We start from the raw sequence: 27915 nt of genomic DNA on the forward strand, positions 1-27915 counted from the left end.
ACAATTTTTTGAAAAAAATTTTTTTTTCAAAATATTTATTTATTATCTCAATATGAAATTTTCTGCTAAATAATTCAGAAGGGAATATAGCGTCATTATTATCCAACAGCCATACTAAATTTTTTATGAATGCAAATGGCTTAAAGAAAGTATTTAACGTTAATAATGTCAACAGAAGCAATAACATCAACTGTTTGTTGTGTATATATTAATTTTATAGCTATTAATTGTGTTTATTTCATTAATTTACTTTTCAAATAATTTATAAAAGTTTTATAATTCTTATGTTTGCAATTTGTTTTACTCATATATTTTGATGTTATTGGAATATTAATCGTTTTCATAATTGTTATTAGAACATTTTTGAAGCACACTCTAATTATGAATGGAAAAGTGAAAGTATTGAAGTGCCTGAACAAACATCGCGGCTTATTTCGAATGAAAATGATAGTCCAAAAATTACGGTCAGTAATATGTTGAATAATCGATTTTTAAAAGCAAATATTCTTCCTGTTGCATCTGAACTTTTATTTTCTTCGGCATCTTCAACATTTCAAGGTGCAGGTTCATCAAATAGTTCGAGAGTTGATCCATCCTTAGAAGTAACTACATATTTGAATAATTATAAAATTAAAAAACAGACTCCAGTTGATTCTTTAATGGATAAATCAATCCATTATTTTCCTTCTTCTTGCACATTTTTATCTTCCAAAGATAATGAAGATGTCCAATTATCTTTATCACCAAATAATCGAAAATCTGGAATAACAACTTCTAGTCATGGGCAGCCAACTTTATCAATTGACAATCTCGGGCTACAAATGGAGGAAACTTACGAACCTCGTGTTTTGCCTGAAATTTCTGAGGAAGAAGCGAATGAAAAGGAGATACAGCTACTTTTTCAGAAGATGGAGAATACGAAGCATGAATCAGGTTGGAAAAGTGCATTTGAAAAACATGAAACAATATTAAAGACCAGGTGGTTTATTCAAGCAATCAGCGATGAGGCAAATGCTTTTCTTGGTTTGTGTGACAGAGGAATGAATCTCACAAAGAATCCAAGCGGCAATAAAACTGCTGAAGATGATCAAACAAGAGATAGGATCATAAAGCAATCAATAAAAGAGGCACGCCATTTTTACAAGCTGTTTGGTAAATGGATCTCTAAAGATAATTACATTGATGAGAAGGAGAAGAAAATGTGGGAGGAGGCAGAAATGAAAATGATTAGAAAGAAAGAGAGAAAGGAAAAGGAAAAGGAATCAAAGCAACACCAGAAAATAACAACTGAAGAGATAAAAACAATGCTGAATATGGCAGATCCATCGACATTATCCGAAGGAGATAAAATAAAATATCAAAAAATTATTGAAAAAAGAGAGCGGAAGACTGAAAAGAAAGAGCAAATGAAGCGAATGACGGAGCAAGTTGACGAATGCACAGTCTTTGACGCAAACAGCAAGAGTATGTCAGACAACAAAAAGCTTAAGAAATCAGAATGCATCAATGAAAATTTGATTATTGTTACTCCATTTTGTTGCAACTGGAATGAAGCCTTTATGTCAGCACTGCCATCGTCTGACTTTTGTCAGCATAAATCTGAACTGCAAAGTTTGTTGTATTCATTAGACAACACTTCTATTCCCAATTGCGAAAAATCTGTTGATCAAAGCCAAATCTATCTTCTTCAATCATTGCAGCAAAATGATCAATCGGAAGAAATGCCTGAAAGGATATTAAGCAATGAAGAAGCTTCGAGTTCTCTGACAGATCATTTAAACTTCAATTTGCCAGAAAATATGCTACTTTGTTGTGACTCATCATTTTATACTTCAAATTTTCAGCCATCTTCAGATTTGATGGTTGGTTCAGTTGTATTAGATGAGGAAGAACTTCTTCCAGTGAAATTTTCTCATTTGACAGATTTGTGTTCTCAAACGACAACTTCTTTCGATTCATCGTTGAAATCAGACTCTTCACTTTTTCATTCGCAAATGCGCTATTCTTTGGAGTTGTCTAATGATTCATCATTAACGATTGATCCTAATCAACAATTGAACTTTCCATCGTCTCAGTTGCTTCAGTCAAATATCCAACATATTTCCACAAATTCTGTTTTGAACAAAACGAGTTCTGAAAAAGAATCGCTTCAACAGCTCATGTCAAATCCGGTTTTTCGTAATAAACATTTAATAGATTTGAGCAATCAAAGCTCTTTGTCTGACTCTAGCACATTGGAATCAAAGATTGGGCCTAATTTTTCTTCAAGTCATTTTGCTTTGCATCTTTCACCTTCGGCTGGTGGTATTTCATCTCCTTCTTATTCCAATCAGAAAGTGTATCAATGGCCAAATACGTTGGTCGATAAGCAAACAAATTTGTCCAGCAAACTTTCATTAATAAAAGAAATTCAAAGCTCAATCAAAACATTTGACGCTTCATCTTCACCAAATGAAGTTGCGATGTTTCAGTCGGTACCAACTCCGAACACTTTTTCTTCAATTCCTTGTTCATCTACAAATAAAGCTGATTCTGCAACATTATCAACATTTCATTTTTCATCGCCCTCGCAAGCCACATTTCAACCAACGCTTGTGCTTCAGCGTGTTCAGTCTTTGAGGGGTACAATGAGCGATGATAGCGTTGATCTATTCTCAATTCTCAGTGAACCAAAATGAAATTAATTTTAAAGAAATTAAAAGAAATAAGAATTGTATTCTTCTTATATGAACGGATGAATGTTCGATGTTGTTTTGTTCTTTTTGTTTTATTTTTCTGCTACTTTCACATCATAAATTATCAAATTTAAAAAACTTTCTGTCAACTTTCAAAAGCTTTAAAATGAATTCGAAAAATGTTGTAGTTTGGTGTTTTTATTTGCACCATTTTTTATTGTTTCCAAATTTTTTAAGTGAAAAAAACCAAAATTACTGACTCAATAAGCAAAAATATTCAAAACTTAGTTAAATGGTCTTCTAATTTTTCTTTTTCCTGCTTTTTGATCATAAGAATTTTTTTCTTTAACATTTTCCCCTTCATCATGAAAAATTCTTCGATCAACTCATTTCTTCTTTGACTTTTATGGAAAAGTTACTTCAATAGTTCTCGGTATCTTCTTCCGTTCCAGAACATTTTGCACTTGTTCGAAAGAAAATCTCTTCTTTCACATATTTCTTATAAAGAATCGTTAGTGAGCAGTTTTCCGTTAAAATCAAAGCGATTCAAATGAGTTTGTAACGGAAATGAAGAGTATTTTGGAAATTTTCGAAAAACTGGTTTTGACTATTTAAATAAAACTCAACTTGCATCATAGACATTCTTTATTCTGATGGAGCGAATGCAGAGTTAAGAGTTTGAGGAAGGATGACTGCAAAAGCCTTTCTGTTGGAAGAAGCAGTTGAAGATTGTGGGATTTCTATTGATAAATTTGAAACTGATTTATGAATCACAAAAACATCTTTTTCGAAATGTTGCGAAATGTGTGTAGTGTGAGGAACAAACGTGATGACATCCACATTCGATTCCACAAATTTTCTCCAAATAAAAGAAGTTTGCATAAGAGCTGTACGAATTCATAAATAACAAATATCTCTCTTCCGATAATTTCATTCTTTTATTTTTTTCAAATATTAATGGAACCAGAAGCGCAAAAAAAAACATTCGAACAAAGATAAGTTCATCCAACCATAAGCATTGCTCCACATATCAAGAAAAGGAGATTAAATAAAGAGTCAACTTTTCAGGAATAATGGAACTCGACAAAAGGACAATTATTGGCAAAGAAAATCCATCCGAGGCAACAGCAGCCACAAGCGTTGCGTTTCGTACTCTCGAAAGTTCAAGACAATAGGCTGAAGGAGATTTCGAGGATGTCACAACAAGTTTTTTGCAATTATCAGATAATCTCTGTGATGTTTCATCCACATTAAAGATTAGCTCCCTTCTGTATTTGAACTTTAAATGCAAATCATCAAGCATTTCGTTCCAAGGTTTCAAAATGTCTTGACAAGATGCTGCAAGACGTTTTGAATCCAAAATTTTTGGCTTTTGCAATTTCAATTCTTGTTGATTTCGCAAGAAGGAATAAGCCGCGGATTTTGAAATTACTTTTTTTTTTGGTGAAGCATCTTCAGTAATCTCAAATTCATGATCTTCAATCGTTTTTTTGGTAATTGAAGAATCAAATGAATTTTCAATTATTTATATTTATAAAACAAATTCTTTCGTTTTATTCAATCCGGATAATTATTTTGGAAATCATAACTTTTTTCAGTTTGTTGATAGTTTGAAGGTTTCTTTCTTTTGAAAAGGGAGTATTTTTTTCAAAAGAAAAATAAATAATAACTGTTTGATAATTCGTTGTTTTTGACAATGTTAATGAAAAATTATCTATGAACAGAGTTATTATTAGTAAGTGCTCATATGTCAATATTCAAAGTAATTAGACAAGTTATATTTTTTGCAGAAGTAATAAAGATTCAATTATAATCATCCATCTCTAAAACTTCCTATTTTCTTCACGCTTTCTTGAACATTTCATTTTGTTCAGCATTTCACTCTGAACAAAAACGTTAATATTTTATAATATAATTTTTATAATTTTTTATTTTCCAAATTCAATAACAACTCAACTTTTTCTGCTTTATTTATAGATTCACAACATAAAATTTTTCAATAAATTGAACTGAATATTTGATATAATTCATTGCTGTTCAAAAAATATCAACCAAAAAGTTTTATCCAAAATTTATAATTCAATTCATCGATTGAAAATGTTTTCTGATGAAGATTATAATTTTTGTTGAGTTTTTAAGCTTTGATATTCTTTTCCAATGCAAACATTAATTATTCTATTTAAATTGAAGGAATATTTTAATCGAATGAATAAGGACAAATGAACTTTTTTGAAAAGATTATTTATTGCATGTTAATAAAAAATTACAAATTATTCAACAATTAGCACACGGAAAAAAATATATTTTCAAAAAAGTTCATTTGTCCTTATTCATTCGATTAAAATATTCCTTCAATTTAAATAGAATAATTAATGTTTGCATTGGAAAAGAATATCAAAGCTTAAAAACTCAACAAAAATTATAATCTTCATCAGAAAACATTTTCAATCGATGAATTGAATTATAAATTTTGGATAAAACTTTTTGGTTGATATTTTTTGAACAGCAATGAATTATATCAAATATTCAGTTCAATTTATTGAAAAATTTTATGTTGTGAATCTATAAATAAAGCAGAAAAAGTTGAGTTGTTATTGAATTTGGAAAATAAAAAATTATAAAAATTATATTATAAAATATTAACGTTTTTGTTCAGAGTGAAATGCTGAACAAAATGAAATGTTCAAGAAAGCGTGAAGAAAATAGGAAGTTTTAGAGATGATTAATTTTAATGACATGTTTCATTTTTCAATTTAGTAATTTTTGGCATTCACCTGCTTTTGGAAAAAAATGAAAAAAAAACCCACTAACAAATTCGATGAGCTACTGTAGATATTTTCAAACAAGATAATAGACGCTTAACAAAAACTCGTCACTTCAAATGAAGAAATAATGTTAAACAACCGAAAAAAGAAAAACAATAGCAAACATTTGTTCTTTTTATCGAAAAAATTGAGGGTTCTCCAAAAATGCCGCTTTGCAAATAATTATAAAAAGACCACAACAACAATAAAAATCTTGCAAAAAAGTTCAAGTGAAATTAAAAAAAAAAAAGGCAAAGCATGGCATACTCATTGAGCCCAAAGTTTATGTAAAGTCAATAACATGATGTTTCCTTGCTATTGACTCAGCTTATTAACATTAGCCCAGAAAAACGAATAATTTTGTTACAAAATATTATCAAATTTGAAACTTTATAAACTATTTTCTTTTAAACAAGTATTATTTCTAAAAAAATAAAGGTCACAAACATTCAAATATTTTGAAAAGGCTTTGTCTTACAACAAACGATCTTGAAAACAGCTGCTTGTAACCTTCATCCAGCCGATTTTTATTAATCAGATCTTTAAGACTCTCCTTTAACATGTCAACAGTTATGAAAAAATCCAACCTTCTTATCCTATTCATTATAAAAAAGTCCACCTGGACTACGATTTTAGATCCATGTCTGCATCCACCCTGGACAAGGCATGTATATTAAAGTGTGCTTCATAATCAACAAATGGAATCTTTTTGCCGCAGCTGTCGCACTCAATCAAAGTCATGTCGGGATCGTCTTGTATCACAACTGGCTCAGATTTGGTCATCTTCTCTTTTTCCGGCTGCGGACTTGGCGAAGCCGCAGGCTGAGAAGCAGACGATGCTGATGAAGGGGCAGAGACTGCCATTGCATTGCCAGTAGGAGGGTTCTCTAAGCTTTCTGCACTGGCCGGAGAAAGAGATGATGATGATGATGATGATGAGGAAGAGGAAGAGGAAGAGGAAGAAGAAGAAGATGATGATGATGAGGATGATGATGATGCCGGTTGGCTGGATGGCAGTTTGGGTGTTTCGAGAGTTGGTGGTACGGTTGCTTCTGTGGGGAGAGTCGGCAGGGAGACAGGCGGAGTGGCTGGAGGAGCAGCAGGTGTGCTGCGATAGTTGCTTGAAGCTGGGCTCAGTCGAATAGGAGGCGCAGTGAATGGGGTGTAGACAAGCCTGTTCTCAGGCAGGTTCAACCTCGTCCTGTCAGTCAGTCCAGATGCCCTCCAGTTCATTTGTGGTGTGGGTAGGGACGTCCTCAGCGGATAAACTGAAGAGAGGCCAGAAGAGCTGGCCAGCGGAGAAGATGCGGATGACATCGACCTGCTCGATGCGCGCAGAGAAGAGAATGAAGGCACCTGATCGACAAGGGGCTCGAGCTGGATGCCCTGCTGCCTGTATGTGGCGTAGCGCTCTTCGTGGCTGGGCTCAGTGGCGATGTGGTCGAGGCACCCCTGCCGCGTATCGAAGGGCTTCGAGCACAGCGGGCAGGTGTAGACCACATTGCGCGCAGGGAGAGAGGGCAGGGCAGACGACGAAAGGGAAGACAGCTCGCCGCTGTGCTTGCTGGAGACACGGGACGACGAGGGAGAATTGGCGGAGGAGTGGTGGGTGGGCTTGGAGGAGGCAGCAGCAGAGCTGGTATTCGTGCCGGATGTCCGGGTCCGTTCAGAGGGGCTGGCAGATGCTTCTATGGAAAATACAGAATTGTTGCCGGGCTGAAGAGGATAGCTGGTTGAACTGAACGACTGCAGCATATCTGAAGAAGTCGAAAGAGAAGCAGAGGATGAGGCAGAGGCAGAGGTAGGGGCAGAAGCAGAGGCAGAAGAAGAAGGAGAAGGAGAGGGAGAAAGAGAAGAAGAAGAGGAAGAAGATGAAGGAGAAAGAGAAGAAGAAGAAGAAGAAGAAGAAGAAGAGGAAGAAGAAGAAGAGGAAGAAGAAGAAAAGGAAGAGGAAGAAGAAGAAGAAGGAGACAAGGAAGGCCCCGAACGCGAATGACCTGAAGACGACTCATGCTTTTTAGAATGAGAGCGAGTTTGACTTCTATCAGGCGACGTCGAAGAAGACGAAGGATTGATGTTCTGCTGCTGAGGCTTCAAGGACGAATCAGGAGGAAGTAACTGGAAATTCTGATAAGGCACCTGCATTGGATTTAAAGATACTGTTTGATATAAAGGATTTTGAGCATTTGCCACTTGTTGATAAGGAGGAGGCCGAGGAAACGTCAAAAGTTGTTCAGAGGACTGAGAAGTTGTTGTTTTATTCAATGACTGATTTGTCGAGCTTAATGACTGATTTACTGAGCTTAATGACTGATTTATTGAGCTTAATGACTGATTTGTCGAATTTAACGACTGATTCATTACGGGATTCATTATTGGGTTCATTATTGGATTCATTGTTGAATACATATTTTGATAATCTTGTGGATAATAATTGATATATGGATTCATTGCAACACTCATTGATTGACTATTGCCCTTTATCGGCTCCCACAGCTTCGGGTCCGAAACAATGAGCTTGATTTGCGCGCACTTCGTTGCATCCAGCAAAGGAGTTGATTCTATCAGGCCATTTATCGCACGTTTATCTACTAAACTTATGTTTTTTCCCCTGAGGTGCTGCAAAGCATTGGCACATACAGATATCAGCATCAGTTCACATTTCTTTTCCAGAAGATTTTCGTACAACGAGAGGACATCTCTTGTTTCCAATGTTTCACTGATCGGATCTCTTGATTCGGTTACTCGGAACGTCAATTGTTTGATTACAAACAGAAGTCCACTCTTCATTACAATTTCAGTTATACCGTTCACACAAAGTGGAACTTCAGAAGAACTATGCGAATACGATGACTCATTAAAATTACCAAGAAAATCTTCTAATATTTTGAAAGCGGGTTTAGATATAGTTGGATCTCCACTCTATAAGCAAAAAATTAATTATTTTTTAAAAAGGATATAATTAGTACAACAAAAATAATTTTATATACAAAACTAGAAGGAGAATTGAACAGTTTTGTATATATGCGGAACGAAAATCAAAAGCTACGTTCATATCCTCTGTACACCGTATTGCTAAACTTTGTAAAAGCAAAAGTGTTGAAACCTAAAGAATGAATTCAGAACAAAAAATTATTAATATAGAAAAAATAGTAATGCAAACTTTAAGTTCTATATAACCACTATTATTTAAAATTTCCTCGCAAATTTTCAAGATATCATGACTCAATAAATACTCCCTGTGTGATTCTAAAATGCAATAATAGAAATGATAAATATTTTCAGTGAATCGATTACAATACTAAAGAAACGAAAAAACTTAAAGATGAAAATGCAATAAGTTGATAAGCTGCTCTTACTGCTTCAAAATCTGTTTTATTTCTAAGCATATGAAGGAGGGGAGGTAACTGTTTTTGCAAACCAAATAGCATAGGACTTAAATGATAATTTTTGGAAAGAAATCTTTACAAACAGTATTTTCCGGTAAGCAATCATCCGTACCATCTTGCGGAAATTCAATATCTACTTTCATTGAGATCCAGCAGTCTAATGAATACGGAATCGTAAAATTCAGATATAACATAAGTAAAATAGGTTAAATGATAACATACAAAAACTGTTTTAGAAAAAATTCGTTCTTTAACAACCAACACCAATTCTGTATCCCACAAAATTATTCTTTTTTAGACAAAGAAAAGTTCATCATATATTGTTTGATCTTAAGTTTTTAATGTTTTTGTAAAGCAATAAAGATTTGAAAAATACATGTTATTTTATGTTTTTATGAACAATATCGTTAACAACCTTTATTAATATATTGGACCTTTCAAACAAAGTTGATAATATCTTGTTTTCGAAGTTTCCGCAAAGGAAAACACTTCAATGTTCATAAAAGAGTTAATAATCAACGGATTTAAATCTTATCGTCAAGCAACGAGAATTCGAGGTTTTGATCCGACTTTCACCGCAATCACAGGATTAAATGGAAGTGGAAAATCAAACATTCTTGATGCTATATGCTTTGTACTCGGAATTTCTCGATTAGAGCAGGTTTTGTTATCATGCTCCATTGAATCAGATCGAATTTTTAATTTTTCCTCGACAAAACTTTGAATAAATATTAAATTTCCAAAATTTCCTTCAGGTTCGAGCTTTGTCGCATATGGATCTTGTATACAAACAAGGACAAACTGATATTAAAACTGCAAGTGTAAGCATTGTGTTTGATAACACAGATAAGCTTCAAAGCCCCGCAGGATATGAGCAGTGCGAAGAAATAATTGTGACAAGAACTGTTTGATAAAATATTTTATTAAACCTTGAGCGTTTCATCTTATTCAAATGATTATTCAACGAATTTTTATGACGTTATATTTCAAAAATTATTAGATTCAAGTTGGAAAACAGCCAAAGTATTATTTAAATGGAAATCAAGCCCAACCAGCACGCGTCCAACAACTTTTTCAGTCAGTTTCATTAAATATAAACAATCCTCATTTTTTGATTATGCAGGGGCAAATTACAAAAGTTTTAAACATGAAACCAGGAGAGATCCTGGGAATGATTGAAGAAGCAGCCGGAACGAAAATGTTTGAAAAGAAAAAAGTTTCTTCAATAAAGATGATGGAGCGAAAGGACAAAAAGTTAGAAGAAATCGATCGTGTTCTGAAAGAAACGATTGAACCAACACTAGACCGGCTGGCAAAAGAGCAAGAACAATACATGCGATGGGAGACAATTAAGGGCGAAATCGAAATAATGGAAAAGAAGTTTGAGGGAATGCAATTTTATTGTCTTGTGAAGCGGTGGGAAAAGGAAGAAGAGAAAAAAGATGAGAAAGAGCGGGCGTTTGAAGACGTAACACACAAGATGGAGGAGCTGAGAGAGACCCGAGAAGAGCGAAAGCGGGAGAACACACAGGCGCTGAGTGAGGCTGAAGATAAGATGGGGAAAGTGCTGGAGATGTTTGGGGAGCAAGTTGAAGGGAAAGAGGAGAAGCAGAAGAGAGGCGAAAAGGAAGGGAAAAGGAAGCAGAAAGCGAGCAGAGGGAAAAAGAAGGGGCAGAAAGGGAAGATGGACATTGAAGGAGAAGAAGATCAAGAAGATGAAGAAGAAGATGATGATGAAGAAAACGACGGTGATGCAGAAGATGCTAATGATACAGAAAAAGCCAAAGGGAAAGGGAGCTCCAAAGGGAAAGGGGCCGACCGAGAGAAAGAGAAAGCCGAAGAGAAAGAGCTGAACAAGTCGTTTGCAGATCTGTTTATGCGCTTCACAGAGCTGCGGATGATGACAGAGAAAAGAGCAAGAGACGCTGCGGCGGATGTGCGCGATGCAGAAAACGAGGCGGCTGAAGAAAGAAAGAGCCTCAAAGAGCTGAAGGAGGAGCTGCAGGAGCTGCAGAGGAGAAAAGAAGAAGGCGCGGAGATGGTGAAGACACTTGCCACGCGGTTGGCAGAGGCAGAGGAAGTGTATGAATCGAAGCAGAAGCGAATGGACGAGGTTGCGCTGTCGCTTGCCTCGTCTTCGTCGGCTGCTTCGTCTTCGGCTTCGTCGTCTTCGCAGCCATCGGCAGCAGCAAGCGGCGAAAGAGAAGAGGAAGCGATCATTCGGGTGCTGAAGGAGGAGCTGAGGGCGATGGAAGAGGAAGTGGTGGAGTTGGATCGCGATGCAGCAGCACTGAAGAAACGCATCCACAACAGAGAGAACGACAGGCGGAAATACGAAGAGATTGCAAAGAGAGAGGAAGAGGAAAAGAAGAAAGCGGAGGCAAAAATCGAGCGGTTGGAGGAGGAGATTCGAGAAGGAAAGAAAACTCTGACGGAGTTGGCTTCTCAATACGAAGAGCTGACAACTGCATCACGTCGCTATTCTTCAGCTTCGTCTGCTTCATCATCATCATCTGCATCATCATCTTCTGTTTCATCTCATTCATCGCCAAATGACTATCACATGCAGCTGCAAGAGAGGATGAATGCGATTCAGAGGCAGCAGCAAGACATGCGAAAGAACATAGCCCAGCTGATGGCGCAGCTGTCGATGTGCTTCTTCGAAGGAGATCGGATGTGGGATTCTCAGACAGAAATAGAAGAACAGAAGGAGAGAGAAAGACAAGGCAGCAGCGACAGAAGAGGGACAAGTGCATTGGGAATGGAAGGAGAAGGAGAAGAAGACAGAAGGCGAAGCAGGAGTGGAAGAAGAGATACAACCATTTCATCATCATCATCATCTTCTTCTTCATCAAGACACACTTCTTCCTCCTCTGCTTCATCCTCCTCTTCCTCTTCTTCTTCTTCAATCATGTCACCACTTCGCTCGTTCTCCAACATTTGCTATCGGAATGAGGAGTATGGCAATGTGTGCACGCTGTTTGAGCTGCGCAACCCAGCCACAGATGTGATGCTGGAAGTGGTTGGAGGGAAGCGGCTGTTCAGTCTGGTTGTTTCGACAGCGCTGAAAGGGAAGGAAGTGCTGGAGAGGCTGAAGAGAGAGGGGGGAGGAGGCGCTGGAAGATCAGTGGTGATCATCCCGCTGGACAAGATTCAGGCGTGGACGCTGCAGCAGCGGCAGATTGAGGTGGCAAGAGACATTTTGAGGAAGAAGTACCCAAAAGCAGCAGCAGAAGCTGGGACGTCGCTGGCAGTCTATGAAGACGTCAACTCCCCTCTGTTTGTGTGTCCAGCGCTTGATCTGATCAGATACCCGCCAGAAGTGAAGAAGGCGATGACGTATGTGTTTGGGACGACGCTGGTGACGTCTTCGATGGAGAATGCGCAGCTGATTGCGTTTGACCCGCGGGTGAGGGCGCGTGTGGTGACAATCGAAGGAGACGTGATGGATCCGCAGGGGCTGGTGACGGGCGGGTCGAGGAGAGGGATGATGCACGGGGAGACGATCTTGGGCAGGCTCGAACGGCTCAGGAACCTCAGGAGAGAGGAGAAGAGAATGGAGGTTTGGAGGCGGGAGGGGAAAGAAGAGGGATTGGTGGATAAAATGTGGGGGTTTTTATTTATTTCATTTTTTGAGGAATTTATATGAATGAGAAAGAAGAAAGATAATTTTTCTATTTATTTGAACTTTTTTTAATATCATATTTTTATTTATTGCTTCATTCTTTTTACTCTATTTTTATTTCTTTTCAATTATTTCTGATAATTTCAGAAGGAACAGCGTGATCTTGAAAGAGAACTACGGACATTGGACAACCTGCTTCGTGCGATCAGAGAGAAGTCAGCAGATGTTGAGCTGAAAGAACACGAATTGGTGCTTTTAAAGGGAAGCAGAAGAAGAGGAGACGAGAGAGGCAGCAGCGGAAGTGACAGCTCACTTGGGAATGAAGAAGGAGGAATGAGAAGATGGGAGAGAGAAGACAAAGAAGACAAGGAGCGATTGGAGGAAGGGATGAAGAAGAGGCAGCAGAAGCAGATGAGCATAGAGGAGATGAAAGAAAGAGTGAACCAGATACAAAAATCGATTGAAGATATGAAGAGAGAAGAGAAGGAGAAAGGGATGTCAGCAAAGCGAGAGAAGGAAAACGAGCAAAGAAAGAGCGATTTGAAGAAGCGAGTACTGGATGATCTGCGGAAGGAGGTGAAGAACGAGCTGAAGACAGTTCAGAACATCAAAAAGAAGAAGGAGACACAAGAAATGGACTTGGCAGAGATGGAGAAGAGGATAGAAGCACTGCAAATAGTTGAGATACCAGCGAAGGAGAAGGAGATTGAGGCGATCCAGAAGAAGCTGGAGGAAGAGCTGATTCCGCAGAGGGAGAAGAGAAAGAGAGAGAACGAGAGGCTGAAGGAGAAGGAAAAAGAGGTGAAAGGAGTGAAAGAAGAGGTGGAGAGGAGGAAGAGACAGATGAAAGATTTGGAAGAGGAGGAGAGGCAGAGCGAGGTTAGGCTCACACAACTGAGGATTGTGCTGAAGAAGGCGATTGACGAGGCAAAAGCAGTGAAAAACGAAGTCGATCACAGAAGAAGAAGAAGCCCTTGGCTTTCTCAAATTGAAAGGTGTGATATTATTCACTTTTGATTCCCATACTTTCAATGTATTTTTTAATTTGCTCAATCAATTTTTTTTTCATTATGGATTATTATTACTCATATTCATAAATAAATATATTAATATTAATATTTCCCCATTAATTGACCTCTTGTTCTATTTATTTGCAGGCAATTTGATGTTCCAGGGAGCGACTTTGACTTCCGCGAGAGAGAGATGCCAGCGCTGGACGAGATGAAGAAAGAGCTGGTCACAAAACGAGAGGAGCTGAGGCGTCTGTCAGAGAGAGTGAACAAAAAGGGGATTGGAGTGCTGGAGAGGACAGAGAAGGAGTTCAAAGACTTGACAGAGAAGAGGAAGAAAGTGGTGGAAGACAAAGAGAAGATATCGAAGGTGATTGAAGAGCTCGACAAGAAGAAGATAGAAACACTCCACACAACATGGAAGCAGGTCAACACGTTTGCTTTGCTCTTTTGTTATTATTATCACATTTTCTCATTCAATTTAATGTAAAAATTATTCATTTTTTTTTCCTGTTTATTTTCACTTCCTTTTTTGTATGCCCCAGTGATTTTGGAGCGATATTTTCAGAGCTTCTGCCAGGAGCCTTTGCGAAACTAGAACCTCCATCACAATGGAGCGATGATACAGCAACAGCATCTTCATCAACCACACCCAGCGGAAGAGGCGGAGGAGGAGAAGAAGAAGAGAAGATGTTATCTCTGTCTGAAACTGGCCTTGAAGTCAAAGTGGCGTTTGGCGATGTGTGGAAGGAGTCACTTGCTGAGCTGAGTGGTGGGCAAAGGTATTTTAATTGTATTTATTCTGATTTGTCATCATCATCATTTATTTATTTATTTTTATTTGATATAACTAACCTATTTGTTTCAGATCACTTCTTGCATTATCGCTTGTTCTCTCTCTTCTTGTGTTCCACCCAGCGCCTCTGTACATTCTGGATGAGATTGATGCTGCACTCGATCTTTCCCACACAGAAAACATTGGAAGGCTGCTCAAGACGAAATTTGGCAAAGAAGCATCGCTCAAAGCTGGGCGGCCGCCTGCGCAGTTTCTTGTTGTTTCGCTGAAGGAAGGAATGTTTTCGAATGCGAATGTGCTGTTTCAGGTGCGCTTTGTTGATGGCACTTCAACCGTCACACGGATATCTGACTCAAGCAAAGAAGGAGGAAGAGGAGGAAAGAAAATGATCACTGGCGGGCGTTCAAGTGGATCTGATTCGCGACATTCAACAGAAGAGAAACAAAGAGACAAGAAAAAACGCGACCAAGAGGAAGAAGACGAAATTCAATTTGTTGATGATGAGGCCATCTCAGGTCCAAAGAAAAGACCAAGACTCATCTAACATTACACTTCTACACTTTTTCACAGTTCGCATTTCACTTTTATGCTTGTATTTTGCGTTTTCTAGTTATATTTTTGTTGAAGTTTTTTATTTGTTGAATTAATTGAAAGACAATTACAATCGTTTTTTTTTCTTGTTAAACCGTTTAATTAATTTTTGTAGTGGGAAACAGATCAATAATTATTCCTTTTATGGATAAAGACGAATCCTTAAATCAAGAAGATATTATTCAATCCGAGCAAAATGAAGAGCTACAAGAAATAGAGGAAGAAGAGCAACCATCTGAACCCCTCGAAGATCATGATGAAGGAAATGATAATCAAGGGGAGATTTCACAACAACATGAAGATAACGAAGAGCAACTTCAGGAGGAACAAGAAGAATTAAATGAAATAGATAATCAAGGAGAAAATGAGGAAATAACCGAGGATAATAATATTTCAGAATATAATGGAAATGAACAGGTGAGTGGAAATGAAGAAACTGAAAATACTGAAGTTGTAGAACCTGCTCCGGAAACTGGAGCGACTGACAGTGAAATTTCAGCTTCGGAAAAATCTTTAAATAATTCTCCTTCAACTTCCAATCCATTAAGAAAATCCATTGAACAAGTTGCAAGCTTAATTCACACACAAAATGATGAATTTATTCAGCAGCAAGCAAATCAAAAGCCTTCTATTTACGATTCTTCAGCATCATCTTTGTATTATTTCACTCAAAGGGCAATGCCTCCACCAATTAATATTATTAACGAAACAAGATTTCGGCAAATGATGAAGCAACCTCTTCGTCCTATTTTTACTATGGATACACTGAGCTGTGCATCGCTCGAAGAAATTTGTGCAAATGTGTTGCAACCAAGCCAAGGAGAGGGAGATTCATTGCTATCAATGCTGCGTGATCTGAAAATCAGAAAGAGCGAACGTTTGGAGGAATTCAGACGAAGGTCTGAGCAAAGAGAAGAACAAGCCAAACAAGAAGCAGAGAAAGAACGGCAAAGAGAAAAAGAAAGGATGAACGAGCGGATGAAGCAATTGGCGAAAGAAAAAGAAGCCGAAGCAAAAGCCAATGTTGAATCTCCAACCAAAAAGCTCAATCCAGTTATCAATCCACAGCGCCGCTCTCTGACACCTCCAATACGCATTCACGCTCCACAGGGCTCTTCATCTGCGTCTGGCATATCCAAAAAGCCATTGCCTCCTGTTCGCGATGCCCCGAACAGCGCTGAGTCACGTGGAAGGCCAGGAGTCAGAAGTGTTGGGGCGGTTGGCTCTTATCGAGGCTATGCTGCTGGCGTCGGAGGAAATCCAAGTGCCAAAAGCGGAGCCAGCAATGCCAGTGGAGCTATGCCAGTTAGGCGGCATCCAGCTTCTGCCTCGCCTGTTCGCGGTGGAGCAGCAGCAAATCCAAGTAACTTTGCGAATCAGTCAAATGCGGCAGCAGCACAAGCAGGAGGTAAAGGAGGTAAAGGCGAACAAACTCGGTTTGGGTTTATCAAATCAAAGGGGAAAAGCGAGGCAGCACCACACACTGGAAAAGGAGCAGATTCGTCAGCGTTTGGGCGGGACAACCTCGCTCCGCTGAAAGGACCGCTCCCTTCGTCTTCTTCGATGATGTCAAATGTTGGTGTGACAACAGGAAAAGGAGAAATGGCAGTGCCTTTGTCTGCGCTGCAGTCAGGGGCAATTCCTGTGACAGGCACATTTATGCATCCGTCTGGTGTAAGATATGCTGTTATTCCGATTAGCAGCGGGCCGCCAAGTGGAGAAGGAAGCAAAGCTGCGCGTGGAGGAGCGAAAGGAGTCGGAAGAGGAGGACCGAGCGCTCCTTTGCCTTCGCAGCAAAGTTCTCATCAAATCACACAAAAAGCACCTTCTGGACACGCAGCCAGCGGAGCAGCTGCTTCAAAGGTGCAGCCTCAGAGACAAGGCTCATATGCAGCGCAGGCCAGACACAAGAAATCTTAGCGCCTCTTCTGTTGAAGGCAATTCCACTTCAAATATTTCATTTCTTTCAATTTTGAATTCTTTTCTTTCGTTTCCGTTTTCCTTATTTTTATATTTTTCATGTTTTCATTTAAAAAAGAAAATAGTAATCTTTTGAAATAGCCTTTGCTAACCAGTTTTCTTGTGCATCTTTTCTTCGATTGAATTGAGTTGCTGGATCAAAGAAAAAGAGGAGTTAGTTGAAAGTGAAACGAAATGTCAAGAAAAAAGGGTTAGTTGTTTTCTCACAAGTACAAATTCGAAAACAACGCACAACAGGACAACAGCACAAATGGTTATCAGCTTGGCGACAAAGCTTCACATTCATAAATGAAGAAGTGGAATGACATTGCTTGGCGTATTTGAAAACTAACAAGAAAAGACAGATGAAATTGACTTAAACAAACCAAATACACATTTTCTCTTTAAAAAAACGGGGGATAAAAAAAGCAACATGAGTATACACAGTCACAAGAATAGATACTTAATTCAAATAAATAAAACCAAATCAAATAAAAAGAGTAAGTTTTAATGAAGGATATACAAAACAATGTGCTATTGAATAAATATGTACATATGAGAAAAGGAAACATGACCCAAAGATATGAAACAGTCGCATCATATACACATTTTTATGTCTGAATGAAAGAAAGATTGATTCTGGGGCTGATTTTCTTTAAGCCACGTGAACAGCCATTAACTTTTGGCATTCCTCCTAAAGAGTATATAGCAGGAAAAGAATCAATATATGCATATATCATGATTAGAAATAAGTGTATATGCGAATAAGACAGAATATCCGATTGCAAAAATAATCAATCAATAATATGAAAAGAACAAACCCAATTTCAACAAGAACGATCTTCCCTGATCTTTCATTGCCTTCTCAAAGAGTGGAATGTTCTGCACAATACCCTCGGCATCGATATCTGAATCAGTCGAGTGGATGTCCAGCTCACTAATAATCGGACACCCATCAACCAGATAGCGCAGGGCGTTGTTCGACAGACGTATTTTCCCAATGAGAAGGGTCTCTAATGAATGGCAGCCATATTCGCGTGTGGGAGTGAAGCCATGTGGAGTCACCTGAGACGTGGGGGGGGCAAACATGCTGTGCGACCCAGTGGGTGAAGAGGAGGAGTCAGGCGTGGCAGAAGAAGGGGTGGTGGAGGAAGAGGCAGAGGCAGAGGAAGAAGAGGAAGATGAGGCAGAGGCGGATGAAGGAACAGAAGAGGAAGAAGCTTGCATTGGAGAGGAAGATGCAATGCCTCCAGCACCAACAGTTGTGGGAGGCAGAATTTTGGGGCCAGAGCTGAGGATTGGAGAGGAGATGTGTGGTGGTGTTCGGATGGGAGAAGGCGATTTGGTCTATTTGGAATAGAAACGAATGAAAGCATAAAATAAATGAAAGTTAAAACACAATTTAAATCAATAAAATATATCAACATTTAACTTTTAAAAGATAAATTCATTCAGAAGGCCTTCACTTTTTCGTATTTCTTTTTGTCTGCTTGCAAACCTTTGAAAGTGTTTTTGGTGCAGTTCTTGCCAAAGTAGTTGTTTTCGCCTTGGTTTTAGGTGATGTGGAAACAGGAACTCCTTCAACCTTCGCAAAGAGCAGCTGATACGCTCTATCTTCTTTTGGATCATCAACTTTCAGTCCAGCCAAGAACTTGCATGCAGTGTCAGTCAACCTTTCGCATCCTGTCACATCTAAATACTTCAAGTGCCTGCATTGACGGGCGATACATGAAATCCCTCCATTTGATATCGACTTGCAGTTCCACACGATGAGCGTTTCCAATCCTGGGCAGCTCAAAGCAACTGCAGCCATTGAAATGTCCGTCAATTGAACTGAAGAACATTCAATAAGCAAATCATTGTAATTAAAGCAAAAACGTTAACCATAAAGATATATCAATACAATTATGAAAAATAAAATTGCGACAAATAACAGTTGCTGATATTTTATGAAAGAAAATGAATGCTAAACAAACTGCATCCTGTCAAATCAAGTTTTGTTAAAACAGCTGAATAAGTTGGTGCAAGTGAATGGAAAAGATAGATTGTCATTTTATCAGAAAAATCCAAGCAATTTGCAAATGACATGGATGTGGCTAGAAATACAGATGGCCTCTTTGGATCGCGAGCAAATGGTGCACTTTTCTTTGGATAAATTAAATTTGGACATCGTTTTGCTTCCAATTTCAAACGAGCAGGAACCGTTCGTGTAGATGAGACTGGAGTTGCAGCAATTGTCGTCAAAAACATTTCTGTAATTGGCGTATCAGAAAAATCAAAAGACTCCAATTTTGTTTGTGAAGTAAAGATGGGGCGAAATGACATAGAAAGTTCATCGGTTATACGACAACCGACAAATGAAATGTGCTTTAAGGATGGGATGTGCATTGTAAGAATATGAAGAGCCGAATTTGTTACGCTTGTATAGCTCATATCAATCGATTCAAGTTGTTTCCACTTTGGTGCAAATTTTGCTATTGAATTCAAAATGAAGAAAATTTTAAACAATCAAATTCAAACGTATATGAAAAATAGTAGAATTTGAATGGATTATATCTTAAAAATAATTTGTTTTTCTTTTTGCAAACTAAGATAATCATCATTTAACTTTGTTCGTGAGAAATTAAAACTCACAAATTTTTCACGTGCAATTGTCTTTGCCAATTTGGAGATTAAACACATTTTTAAATATAGCTGGTGATCACTTAAATGAGATGCCAGTATTTCAAGTACATTGTAGAATTGTTCTGCCATCTTTTCCGCAAAATGGGTGCAAAAGTTGATCATTGCCATAAATAAATATCCCATTTTGATTTTGGGATTTTTAAGATCGAATATCTTTTTCAACAACATGCCTTGCCGTCTTCACGTCCCTGGAAAAATTCTTGGTTTCAGAAGGTTTGCTATTTATTATTTTTTTCATAGTGTTTGGAATTCATGAATTTCTTTTCTTTTATCATTGTACAGAGGAAAACATACACAACATCCTAACATTTCCCTGTTGGAAATTCAAGGATGCACATCCACTCATGGAGCTCGCTACTATCTTGGAAAAACCGTGTACTATATTTACAAAGTGAAAAAAGTATGCAAATGAAATAACAGTTGTTAAAATATTCAATATTCTTTTGACCAACTTTTTGTATATTTAATAGTGCAAGTCAAACAAAAAAGGCATTAAAGTCATAAGAGGAAAAGTTGTTAAAACTCACGGAAACAGCGGCGTTGTTCGTGCACGCTTCACACACAACATTCCACCAAAAGCTTTTGGTGCATCCGTTCGTGTGATGCTTTATCCACAACACTAAATGTTTTCAAAATTACTTTAAGTGAAAACTTTTAACAAACACTTTTTTACACGTTCCAGGGAAAACAGATTAGCATACATAAATACTTTTATGTTTTTAATTTTTATTTCTCTTGCTTTTGATGGAAAAAAGTTAAAAAAAACATAATCTCGTATTTGCAGTTCGAAAAAAATTCGTTTAGGATCGGCTTATTATTATTAATTGAGAAGAAATATTGAAATAAATCCATATTCGAGACAACATGGATGCAAAATATATCTTTGGATAATTTACGTTCTTTCAAAATAATGTTGTTTTCATAAGACTTATTGCTTAATAAATACTAAAATTATGAGAGAGTTTACAAGAATTAATGACTATTAATTCAATTGAAGTTGCGATAGATCTGATATATATTTTTTAACTGATAGAAACTCAAAGCTGGCTGTTTCATGGCCTCTACGTCAAGTGAGAGGTCAAATCTTTTTTCAGGCAGTGGCTTCGATGGATCTATTATTATGAAATTCAATCCAATGGACCAAACGTACACTTTATTTTATATCGACTTTTTTCTTCAATATTTATATTTTATTTCTTTCTGCTCTTCTAGGCTATTTACATGGATGTTTGGAATTTCAAAAGTTTGCATTTTTATCTATCTATCTATTTTATTTTTATTTTTTTTATCGTAACGAACATTTCCTTTGAATTACGAAAAATGATTTTTTTTCTAAAACATGATTTTCTCTTCAATTATTTGAAGATGCGAGACACTAATTTCATATACGAGTGGTTTTGCATTTTATATGAATTTATTCTTGTGGTTGGACTCTGCTTTCAAAATATTATCTGGCCAATTGCGGAACCACAACAACTTAACGATTTTGCAAGATATGCTACGATATGGGGTGTAATTAAGGGAAATCCTTGGCACACTTACTTGTCATTCAGCGCCACATATTTGGCCGTTGTTTTTATGTTTTTTGTTTCAATTATCTTGGCTTTTTTCACTGCGAAAAAAAAAGCTATGAATGAATCAGTTCGATCATCACTTCGATATTGTGTCATCACATTAGGGCAACCCCTTTACGTTCAAATGCTGACCGTTCTCTCATCTCCTCTAATGTGCACTTCAGACAACTCACTGTACAATTTTCGCAATATTGTGTGCTTTGGGGGCTATCATACAATAGCTTTTACCTTTTCTGTGATTGGAGTTTTGAGCTATTGCGCGCACAGCATTTTGCTCAGCCTGTTTACGTTTTGTCCTGTTATGAAGCACAAAGGCAACTTTGCATTGCATTCTGGAACATTTCCCTTTTTGTTTCGCTGTGAAATAACAGTCATGACTTTTCTGTGCGCAGTCTTTCCCGATACACATTTGGCGCAAGCTCTTTGTGCCTTTCTCGGATTTCTTCTTCTAGCACTTATTTGTGTCATCCACCAGCCATATTACACGCTCGTCGGGAACTGCACATGGAGCGTCATATGCACCGTCCTCGCCTCTATTGGGCTTTTCTCAGTGATTGCTGCCTGCAACTGCGATCTCCACCAGCCGACATCTGCCTTATCCACCGCGTCTCCTTACTCGTCCACGATTGCAGCGGGCGGGGCGAGAGCAGGCTTCTGGATCGGGTTCTTTGTGCTGACGATTGGCGGTGGGGTGGGTGCAGGGCTGGTCAGCTGGAAACTGGGGAGGCACCGGTGGGCAGTGGACGAGTCGCAGGTGATCCCCATTGTGGGCAAAAAGAGGAGCAAGAAGAAAGGCAAAGGGTATCTGAGCAACGGGACAGATGCTGCTGAGGACGAAGTGGAGCTGTCGCGCAAGAGCGACGGCCTGTTTGCGACTCAGCATCTTTCACTCCACCGAAAAGAAAGTGCCAACCGCAGCAGCCAAGCTGCCCCTCAGAAGAGGCTGCTGCTCAACTCCCACTCCACAGACATCGCACTCATGTCACCCACATCGCCTGCCCCATACACAACACCCGATTCCCTCGCACTGCGCTCTCTTCCTCAGTCATTTCGTATGGCCTCTTCAAACAACCTCGTCCAATTCATTTCACCTCCTTCGTCTCCTCCTCTTTCTCCCTCTCAAGCATTTCCCGCATCTTCACTTCGCTCACTTCACGCAGCCCATTCTTCCTCTCTTCTGATGCAGAAGCCGTCACCAACACCCACCTCACCCACATCACCATCCACCTCATCACACAACACAGCCCCTCGCTATCTCTCCAAATACTCCTCTCCCTCAGACGTCGAGCCTGCCACACGCTTTCTCCAAGTGCCTTCCATCAGAAGAAACGAAGAAGTCGTCACTTTTGTGGACGACTTGTACACTTTCTATGAAAGGCAGTTCCCTTCTGACCCGTCTCTTCTCCTGCAACATGCCATCTTCTGCCGTTCTTTCACGCATAACAACACAAAAGCCCTCGAGCTGATCAAGCGAGCCAGCAAGCTCTTCCCCTTTCTGATGGACAAGTGGCTCATCTTTTCACAGGGAGGCGAGGTGCAGCAGCTGCTGGCAGACGAAGGGAACGGGCAAGCACTGATGCTCGGCAGCGAGGCAGGGTTCCAACAGACGCTGCAGGAAGCGAAGCTTGAGTATGACAGAGCGATGGCATCAGTCATCTTCATGTGGAGGCAGCTGACGAAGGCTACAGCATCATCCATGGTGGACGTGGAGAAGGTGCACCATTATGCTGTGATGGGTGTGAAGCATGCACAGAAGTGCCAGGACATGCTGGTGAAGGCGCTGAAGGGCCATCTCGATTCTTCTCTTGTGCTGAGGCTGTATGGCTCTCTGCTGCTGAATGTGTTCAGAGATGTAGAGTCTGCGCAGCTGCTGTTTGACGAGGCAGACATCGTCGAAGAGAACACAGCGCTGCTTGCAGCGAAGATGGAAGAGGAAGGGCTGAACGAGGAAGAAGAGGAGGAGGCACTCCACAGAGACATCATTGAGAGAGAGAAGAAGCAGTGGATTCAGCAGAAAGAGAGAGCCAGGAAGAGGAAAGCAGAGGCGGAAGGGTTGGAATACAGGCCGATGGGAAAGGAGGAGCTGGCGGCGGAGGAAAAGCGGTTCTTTCTGTCGCGAAGGCTGATGCGTAACAGAAGCAGGATGTCTGGTTATCATATGCTCCCTGAATGGCCACTCGTCAGACGCCAAAGCACGATGATGAGTCACATGGCAAACAGAGACGGAGATAAAGAGAAGGAAAAAGAGAGAGAAAGGGAAAGAGAGAGAAGAAAGAAGGCATTCCGTGATGAAGCAGAAGGGATAGCGTCCAGTGCGAGTGATGAGGCATTTGGGATGCTGAGCAGCAGAAGTCGGAGTGGGACGAGTCTGTTTGGCGGACGAAGAGAGCTGTCGATGAGAGACTTGGCACAGGCAGATTCGCCGTATCGCCCGGCCTTCACGCCGAAGAGCCCTCTCTTTGTGCAGATGAAGTCGATGGCACCGATGTCGCCAATGGGGATGCCAGCAGGAGGGATGGGGTGGATGCAGGAGGAGAGAGAGGATGAAGGGATTGATGAAGGATTGTCAGAGGCGAGTGAAGATGCTGACAAGGCGAAGAAGAAGACGCGCCCACAGAAAAGTGCAGAGATGCTGCTGCGGTCGGTGAAGTCGCTGCGGAATGTGCAGCATCCGACGCTGTTCAGAGTGCTGATTGTGATTCTTGTGGTGGCGACGCTTGTGCTGCTCTCCATCTGCTTTGGAGTGACACTGAAGCAGGCATCGAACACTTCCCATTCAATCACCAACATCAACGACATGGGGTTCATTGCCTTCCACGTGAACTCCCTTGCCATTGCTGCGCATGACCTGCTCGAATACACACTGCACCCAGACATCTCCAACAGCACCGCCTACATCCAAACACTACCACAGGTGAAGGAGCACATGAAGACAGCTGCCTCTGCCATCAACTTCTATCTGAAGTCAGCCTACGATGAGACACCGCTCGAGTTCGACTTGTGGTCGGAGCCTGTCTTTGTGGACTGGCAGCCCATCCGCTACCAGAACTCGTCGAAGCACCAGGTGTACCGGCGGATGATGGGCCTGCTGGACATCCTCGGCCGCATCGCTGACTGCGCACACACCTCGCACGACAGAGGCATCCTCCCCAATTACGATCTCCAGCAGCCCCTCGTGTCCATCCTGCTGAATGCGCCGGTCGCCATCACAGAGGCGCTGAAGCACGCGATGCTGGCGATTGTGCGGGAGGAGGAGGTGAGCAACGTGACGACGCTGATTGTGACGGTGATTCTGTGTGGTGCAGACATTGTCATCTGCATCGTCATTGTCATCATCGCCATCTTCAACATGGCACAAAGAGTGAAAGTGCAGAGGAGCAGAAACATGTTCAAGCTTTGCAGTTTGCCAACGGAGGACTCGATGCAGCTGCTGAATGCAGTTGTGGAGGCGAAACGGCAGGAGGAAGGGCTCGACGACGAGAACGAGGAGCTGCTGGAGAAGGAAAAAATAGACAACTTCCACAGGCTCACGTCGCTCCACCGCACGAAGACGATTGTGGAGGAGGTGGAGACAGAAGACGGACAACCGAAACAGCCTTCGGGTGAAGAGTCGCTTGTGCCAAACAACGAGGCAAAAGCAGACACTCAAAACAGCAACAAGGAGACAGGCCCGCAACATTCTGATTCGAAGGACAAAAGCAAAAACAAAAACAAAGAGGAAATCAAAATGGAAGGTGTAGGCGAAGATGACTACGATGAGCGGCAGACGCAGGTCTCTCTGCAGAAGCACTCGACAGTTTATTCGTCGAATTCACGGTCGTCGCGGATGAAGCAATCGAGTGAGCACCCGAGTGGCTCTGGGCGATCAACAACACGCACAGGCTCTTCTCTGAACTCAGTGACAGTCTCTCCACTCAACATCGAAGACAACAATGCTGGTCTCAACAGACACTACACTTCTCTCTTTCCTTCTGCTTCGAACACATCCATCAACTCTGCACTGAAGGCAGCAGCAGCTCAAGCAGCTGATGGAGGAAATGGAAGCAGAGAGAATGGCGATGTGTATGACGAGGAGTCTGAGCCACTGGGATTCACACCCAACAGCTCAAAGGGCACATTCGACCAGATGAGCAACACGCAAGCACAACCAGCTGAACAAGGACAGACATCCACTCAGCTCTTCATCCACCCGCCGCAGCAGGCGATGCCTGTGGACCAGCCGCTGCCTCAGTTTTCGCTGCAGAACATGACACTGACGATGCCTGATGGGACAGTGCAACCTTTGCTCATCTCGTTAGACGATGCGCAGTTCTTCCTGCTGATGCCACCTCTTCAGAGGCAGACGTTTCTCCAACAGCAGCAGATGATGCTGGCTATTCAGCAGGCGCAGTATTTTCAGGAATTCCAGATGCTCTCACCGGAACAGCAGCAGCAGATTGAGCCTTTTATTGTGCAGGACATGGAACTGAAGCAAATTCAGTTTGCACAGCTCGCTCAACTTCACCAGATAATCGTCATGCAACAGCAGATGCTGCAGATGAGAATGCAACAACCACAACAACAGCAACAACAACAGATGAATGCAAATGATCAGAATGGCAAAGATGGGAGTGGAGCAGGCAATGCTCACCGGGCGAATGGGAGTGGCACATGGAGATCGGCTGCCAATGGGCAAGAAGGCTCAATTAGGAGTGCAGTTCCTGATGTGGCCAGGCCGTTTGGAGAAGGTGCGAATGGAAGAGGGCAGTGGAATGGGAAGCACCGCGATGACTTGGCGAGGCAGCTGGAGGAAGAGGACAAGATGGAGGATCTGTCGTATCTGAAGGACAAATGCAAGCACATCGACAACATCATCCCCACACGCTTCACAGTCTGCGCTGGCTTTGGCATCATTGTGTGTGTGCTGATGACATCGATGGTGATCATCAGCCTGATTGTTGCTGTGTTCTCACTGCAGGGCTTCTCTAACCTCGCCATCTTTGCAACGTTGCGCTCTTCACTTGTGATGCAGCTGGGACTGCTGGCACAGATGCTTGTCTTCAACGACGCACCTGATCTGTCTGTTGGTTCTTCAAATGGAGCGATGCTTTTTGAGTCATCAAGTGCGTGTGATGATCAACATGGTTCTCTTTCTCGTTCATCATCAACTTCTTATTCGTCTTCTCTGTTGCAGGAGGATGGTAATTCTATTTCTTCACCTCCTTCTTTTGGTGATATTTCCTCTAATAACACTTCATCGTTACCTTCCTCTTTGACGTGCATGCACCCAAACAACAAAACACCTCATGCCATTTCTGACTTCTCCTTTCCGCGTCCATCCAATTTGCACTCGCACAGCCTCTCTTCTTCTTCTTCTCGCCTGCTCTCCTCCACCGATCTTTCTCCATCCATCCCCATCGCATCCAACCCTGTGTGGAATAATCTCTCTCACTTCAGCCACGACTCGACAATGCTGACAGCGCTGCTGTCGAGGCAGCTGGAGTATCTGGAGGCTGTCTCAGCTGTGGTGATGTACGGATCTGTTGACCACAACGGCGCACGGGTGGTGTCTGGAGACACGCCTTTGGATAAGCTGAGTGTGCGGCGGACAAAAGGGAACTGGACGCAGATGGAGGCATTCACAGGGCATCGGAAGGACTGTTACATGATCGAAACGGCGAAGTGCGTGGGCGACAGGCTGATTGGAGATGTGCCGAATTTTGTGGGGTTTGACAATCTGCTGGCTACGATACAGACACACGCAATGAAACTGTCGAAAATCAGAGCAAGCACAACACAAACAGCAGATGCTGATGAGCTTATAAAAGATATTTCTGCGAATGAAAACGAAAGTACAAATTTGGTTTCTGATCCCTCACATCATTTGTCTCATGCAACTCCTCTTCCACTTCATTCCTTGTCATATTTGAGCGACCCTTTGAGCATAAATTCCACTTCAAATGAATTGTCTCCATCTACCTCTTCTGAATCATCAACAGTTTCTGACAACTCTAATTCTTCATTGCCTCAACACATCAGCACAAGCGCCTCTGATGCGCTTCAACAGAATTTGAGCCATTACACTTCCACTAACTCTCTTTCCTTTTCTTCTAATTCAAACATTTTGAACAATCCACGAATTCTTTCAGCAACTCCGCTGTCTGCCGACTACGGGGCACTTTACACGCTTCTTGTGTATGATGGACACGACGGGCTGATGACATACCAGACGCTGCTGATCAGCTTGATACAGGGCAACATCACCACACTTGTACACACTGTGATTGCGTTGTTTGCGGTTGGGATGAGTATGATGGTGCTGGTTGCGATGACTGTTCTGTTTCCGCTGGGGAGCAATCTGTCGGAGGAGAACACGATTAACGTGATGATTGAGCAGCTGTACAAGACAGAAAAAAGCGATGAGAGAGACGAGATAAAAGACGAATACGGTGAAGACTCAGAAGAAGAAGGGACGCTTCGAGGAAAAAATGCAACACCGCTAAAGCGCACCACTAAAACAGGAGAGAAGGAGCTATCAGCATTCATAAAGAAGAAAGTTAAAGATGATGATGTTGATGATACGACAAAACTGTATAATGGCTATGGCAGAGAAGCATGAAAGGATTAATGATGAATGTTTCATGGGACTTCTATTAATAACACTCTGGCAAATGGATTGTGCCTTTTCATTCACATTGTTTTAAGTTCAATTGAAGATTCATAATTTATTTATGAATGAAATTAAACTTTTTTTAATTTTCATCAAAAAAGTCTATTTTATGAAGATATGTGTGCTTCTTTCAACTTGTAATCCTACAGAAACAAATT

The 27915-nt window shown here is 40.7% G+C and overlaps 7 protein-coding genes across 7 annotated transcripts; 5 read left to right on the forward strand and 2 right to left on the reverse strand.

The window, feature by feature from the left end:
* Positions 1-113: 113 nt before the first annotated feature.
* Positions 114-2833, forward strand: MONOS_3618 (uncharacterized protein). The gene is made up of 3 exons (XM_067873628.1): positions 114-192; positions 272-286; positions 357-2833. The coding sequence occupies exons 1-3, from the start codon at positions 166-168 to the stop codon at positions 2676-2678; spliced, it is 2364 nt and encodes a 787-aa protein (XP_067724447.1). The 5' UTR covers positions 114-165; the 3' UTR covers positions 2679-2833.
* Positions 2834-5489: 2656 nt separating this feature from the next.
* Positions 5490-9136, reverse strand: MONOS_3617 (uncharacterized protein). Its single transcript, XM_067873627.1, has 6 exons — positions 9091-9136; positions 8952-9025; positions 8799-8886; positions 8643-8728; positions 8475-8585; positions 5490-8401 (listed from the first exon to the last, which is right to left on the reverse strand). Exons 2-6 carry the CDS (start codon positions 9009-9011, stop codon positions 6104-6106), a joined length of 2643 nt encoding a protein of 880 aa, XP_067724448.1. The 5' UTR covers positions 9012-9025; positions 9091-9136; the 3' UTR covers positions 5490-6103.
* A 149-nt stretch (positions 9137-9285) lies between these two features.
* On the forward strand, positions 9286-14984 carry MONOS_3616 (Structural maintenance of chromosomes 2, SMC2). Its single transcript, XM_067873626.1, has 7 exons — positions 9286-9529; positions 9624-9773; positions 9869-12430; positions 12641-13488; positions 13651-13938; positions 14049-14285; positions 14372-14984. The coding sequence occupies exons 1-7, from the start codon at positions 9362-9364 to the stop codon at positions 14841-14843; spliced, it is 4725 nt and encodes a 1574-aa protein (XP_067724449.1). The 5' UTR covers positions 9286-9361; the 3' UTR covers positions 14844-14984.
* Positions 14985-15013: 29 nt separating this feature from the next.
* Positions 15014-16950, forward strand: MONOS_3615 (uncharacterized protein). The gene has a single exon (XM_067873625.1). The coding sequence runs from the start codon at positions 15035-15037 to the stop codon at positions 16808-16810; it is 1776 nt and encodes a 591-aa protein (XP_067724450.1). The 5' UTR covers positions 15014-15034; the 3' UTR covers positions 16811-16950.
* An 8-nt stretch (positions 16951-16958) lies between these two features.
* MONOS_3614 (putative F-box and leucine-rich repeat protein 7) lies at positions 16959-19531 on the reverse strand (the record flags this gene model as incomplete). The annotated part of the gene is made up of 5 exons (XM_067873624.1): positions 16959-17543; positions 17671-18196; positions 18348-18682; positions 18826-19323; positions 19438-19531. The coding sequence occupies 5 exons, from the start codon at positions 19529-19531 to the stop codon at positions 17461-17463; spliced, it is 1536 nt and encodes a 511-aa protein (XP_067724451.1). The 3' UTR covers positions 16959-17460.
* A 131-nt stretch (positions 19532-19662) lies between these two features.
* Positions 19663-20267, forward strand: MONOS_3613 (putative 60S ribosomal protein L35Ae). The gene is made up of 3 exons (XM_067873623.1): positions 19663-19747; positions 19817-19934; positions 20005-20267. Exons 1-3 carry the CDS (start codon positions 19701-19703, stop codon positions 20155-20157), a joined length of 318 nt encoding a protein of 105 aa, XP_067724452.1. The 5' UTR covers positions 19663-19700; the 3' UTR covers positions 20158-20267.
* Positions 20268-21112: 845 nt separating this feature from the next.
* On the forward strand, positions 21113-27706 carry MONOS_3612 (uncharacterized protein; the record flags this gene model as incomplete). Its single annotated transcript, XM_067873622.1, has 2 exons — positions 21113-24402; positions 24511-27706. 2 exons carry the CDS (start codon positions 21113-21115, stop codon positions 27704-27706), a joined length of 6486 nt encoding a protein of 2161 aa, XP_067724453.1.
* Positions 27707-27915: the final 209 nt, after the last annotated feature.

Source organism: Monocercomonoides exilis, assembly GCF_001643675.1.
Source record: "Monocercomonoides exilis strain PA203 chromosome Unknown scaffold33-1116896, whole genome shotgun sequence".
Taxonomy (NCBI): domain Eukaryota; phylum Preaxostyla; order Oxymonadida; family Polymastigidae; genus Monocercomonoides; species Monocercomonoides exilis.

Bases quoted from the DNA above. Each gene is read 5' to 3' on its own strand.
- MONOS_3618 (XM_067873628.1), top strand. From the start codon at position 166: ATGTCAACAGAAGCAATAACATCAACT.
- MONOS_3617 (XM_067873627.1), bottom strand. From the start codon at position 9,011: ATGAAAGTAGATATTGAATTTCCGCAAGATGGTACGGATGATTGCTTA. The intron at 8,887-8,951 runs GTTTGTAAAGAT...TTGCAAAAACAG, and splicing joins ATTGCTTACCGGAAAATACT to TTACCTCCCCTCCTTCATAT. The intron at 8,729-8,798 runs GTTTTTTCGTTT...ATTGCATTTTAG, and splicing joins TATTGCATTTTCATCTTTAA to AATCACACAGGGAGTATTTA.
- MONOS_3616 (XM_067873626.1), top strand. From the start codon at position 9,362: ATGTTCATAAAAGAGTTAATAATCAACGGATTTAAATCTTATCGTCAA. The intron at 12,431-12,640 runs GTTTGGAGGCGG...TGATAATTTCAG, and splicing joins GAGAGGAGAAGAGAATGGAG to AAGGAACAGCGTGATCTTGA. The intron at 13,489-13,650 runs GTGTGATATTAT...ATTTATTTGCAG, and splicing joins TGGCTTTCTCAAATTGAAAG to GCAATTTGATGTTCCAGGGA.
- MONOS_3615 (XM_067873625.1), top strand. From the start codon at position 15,035: ATGGATAAAGACGAATCCTTAAATCAAGAAGATATTATTCAATCCGAG.
- MONOS_3613 (XM_067873623.1), top strand. From the start codon at position 19,701: ATGCCTTGCCGTCTTCACGTCCCTGGAAAAATTCTTGGTTTCAGAAG. The intron at 19,748-19,816 runs GTTTGCTATTTA...ATCATTGTACAG, and splicing joins AAAATTCTTGGTTTCAGAAG to AGGAAAACATACACAACATC. The intron at 19,935-20,004 runs GTATGCAAATGA...TATATTTAATAG, and splicing joins ATATTTACAAAGTGAAAAAA to TGCAAGTCAAACAAAAAAGG.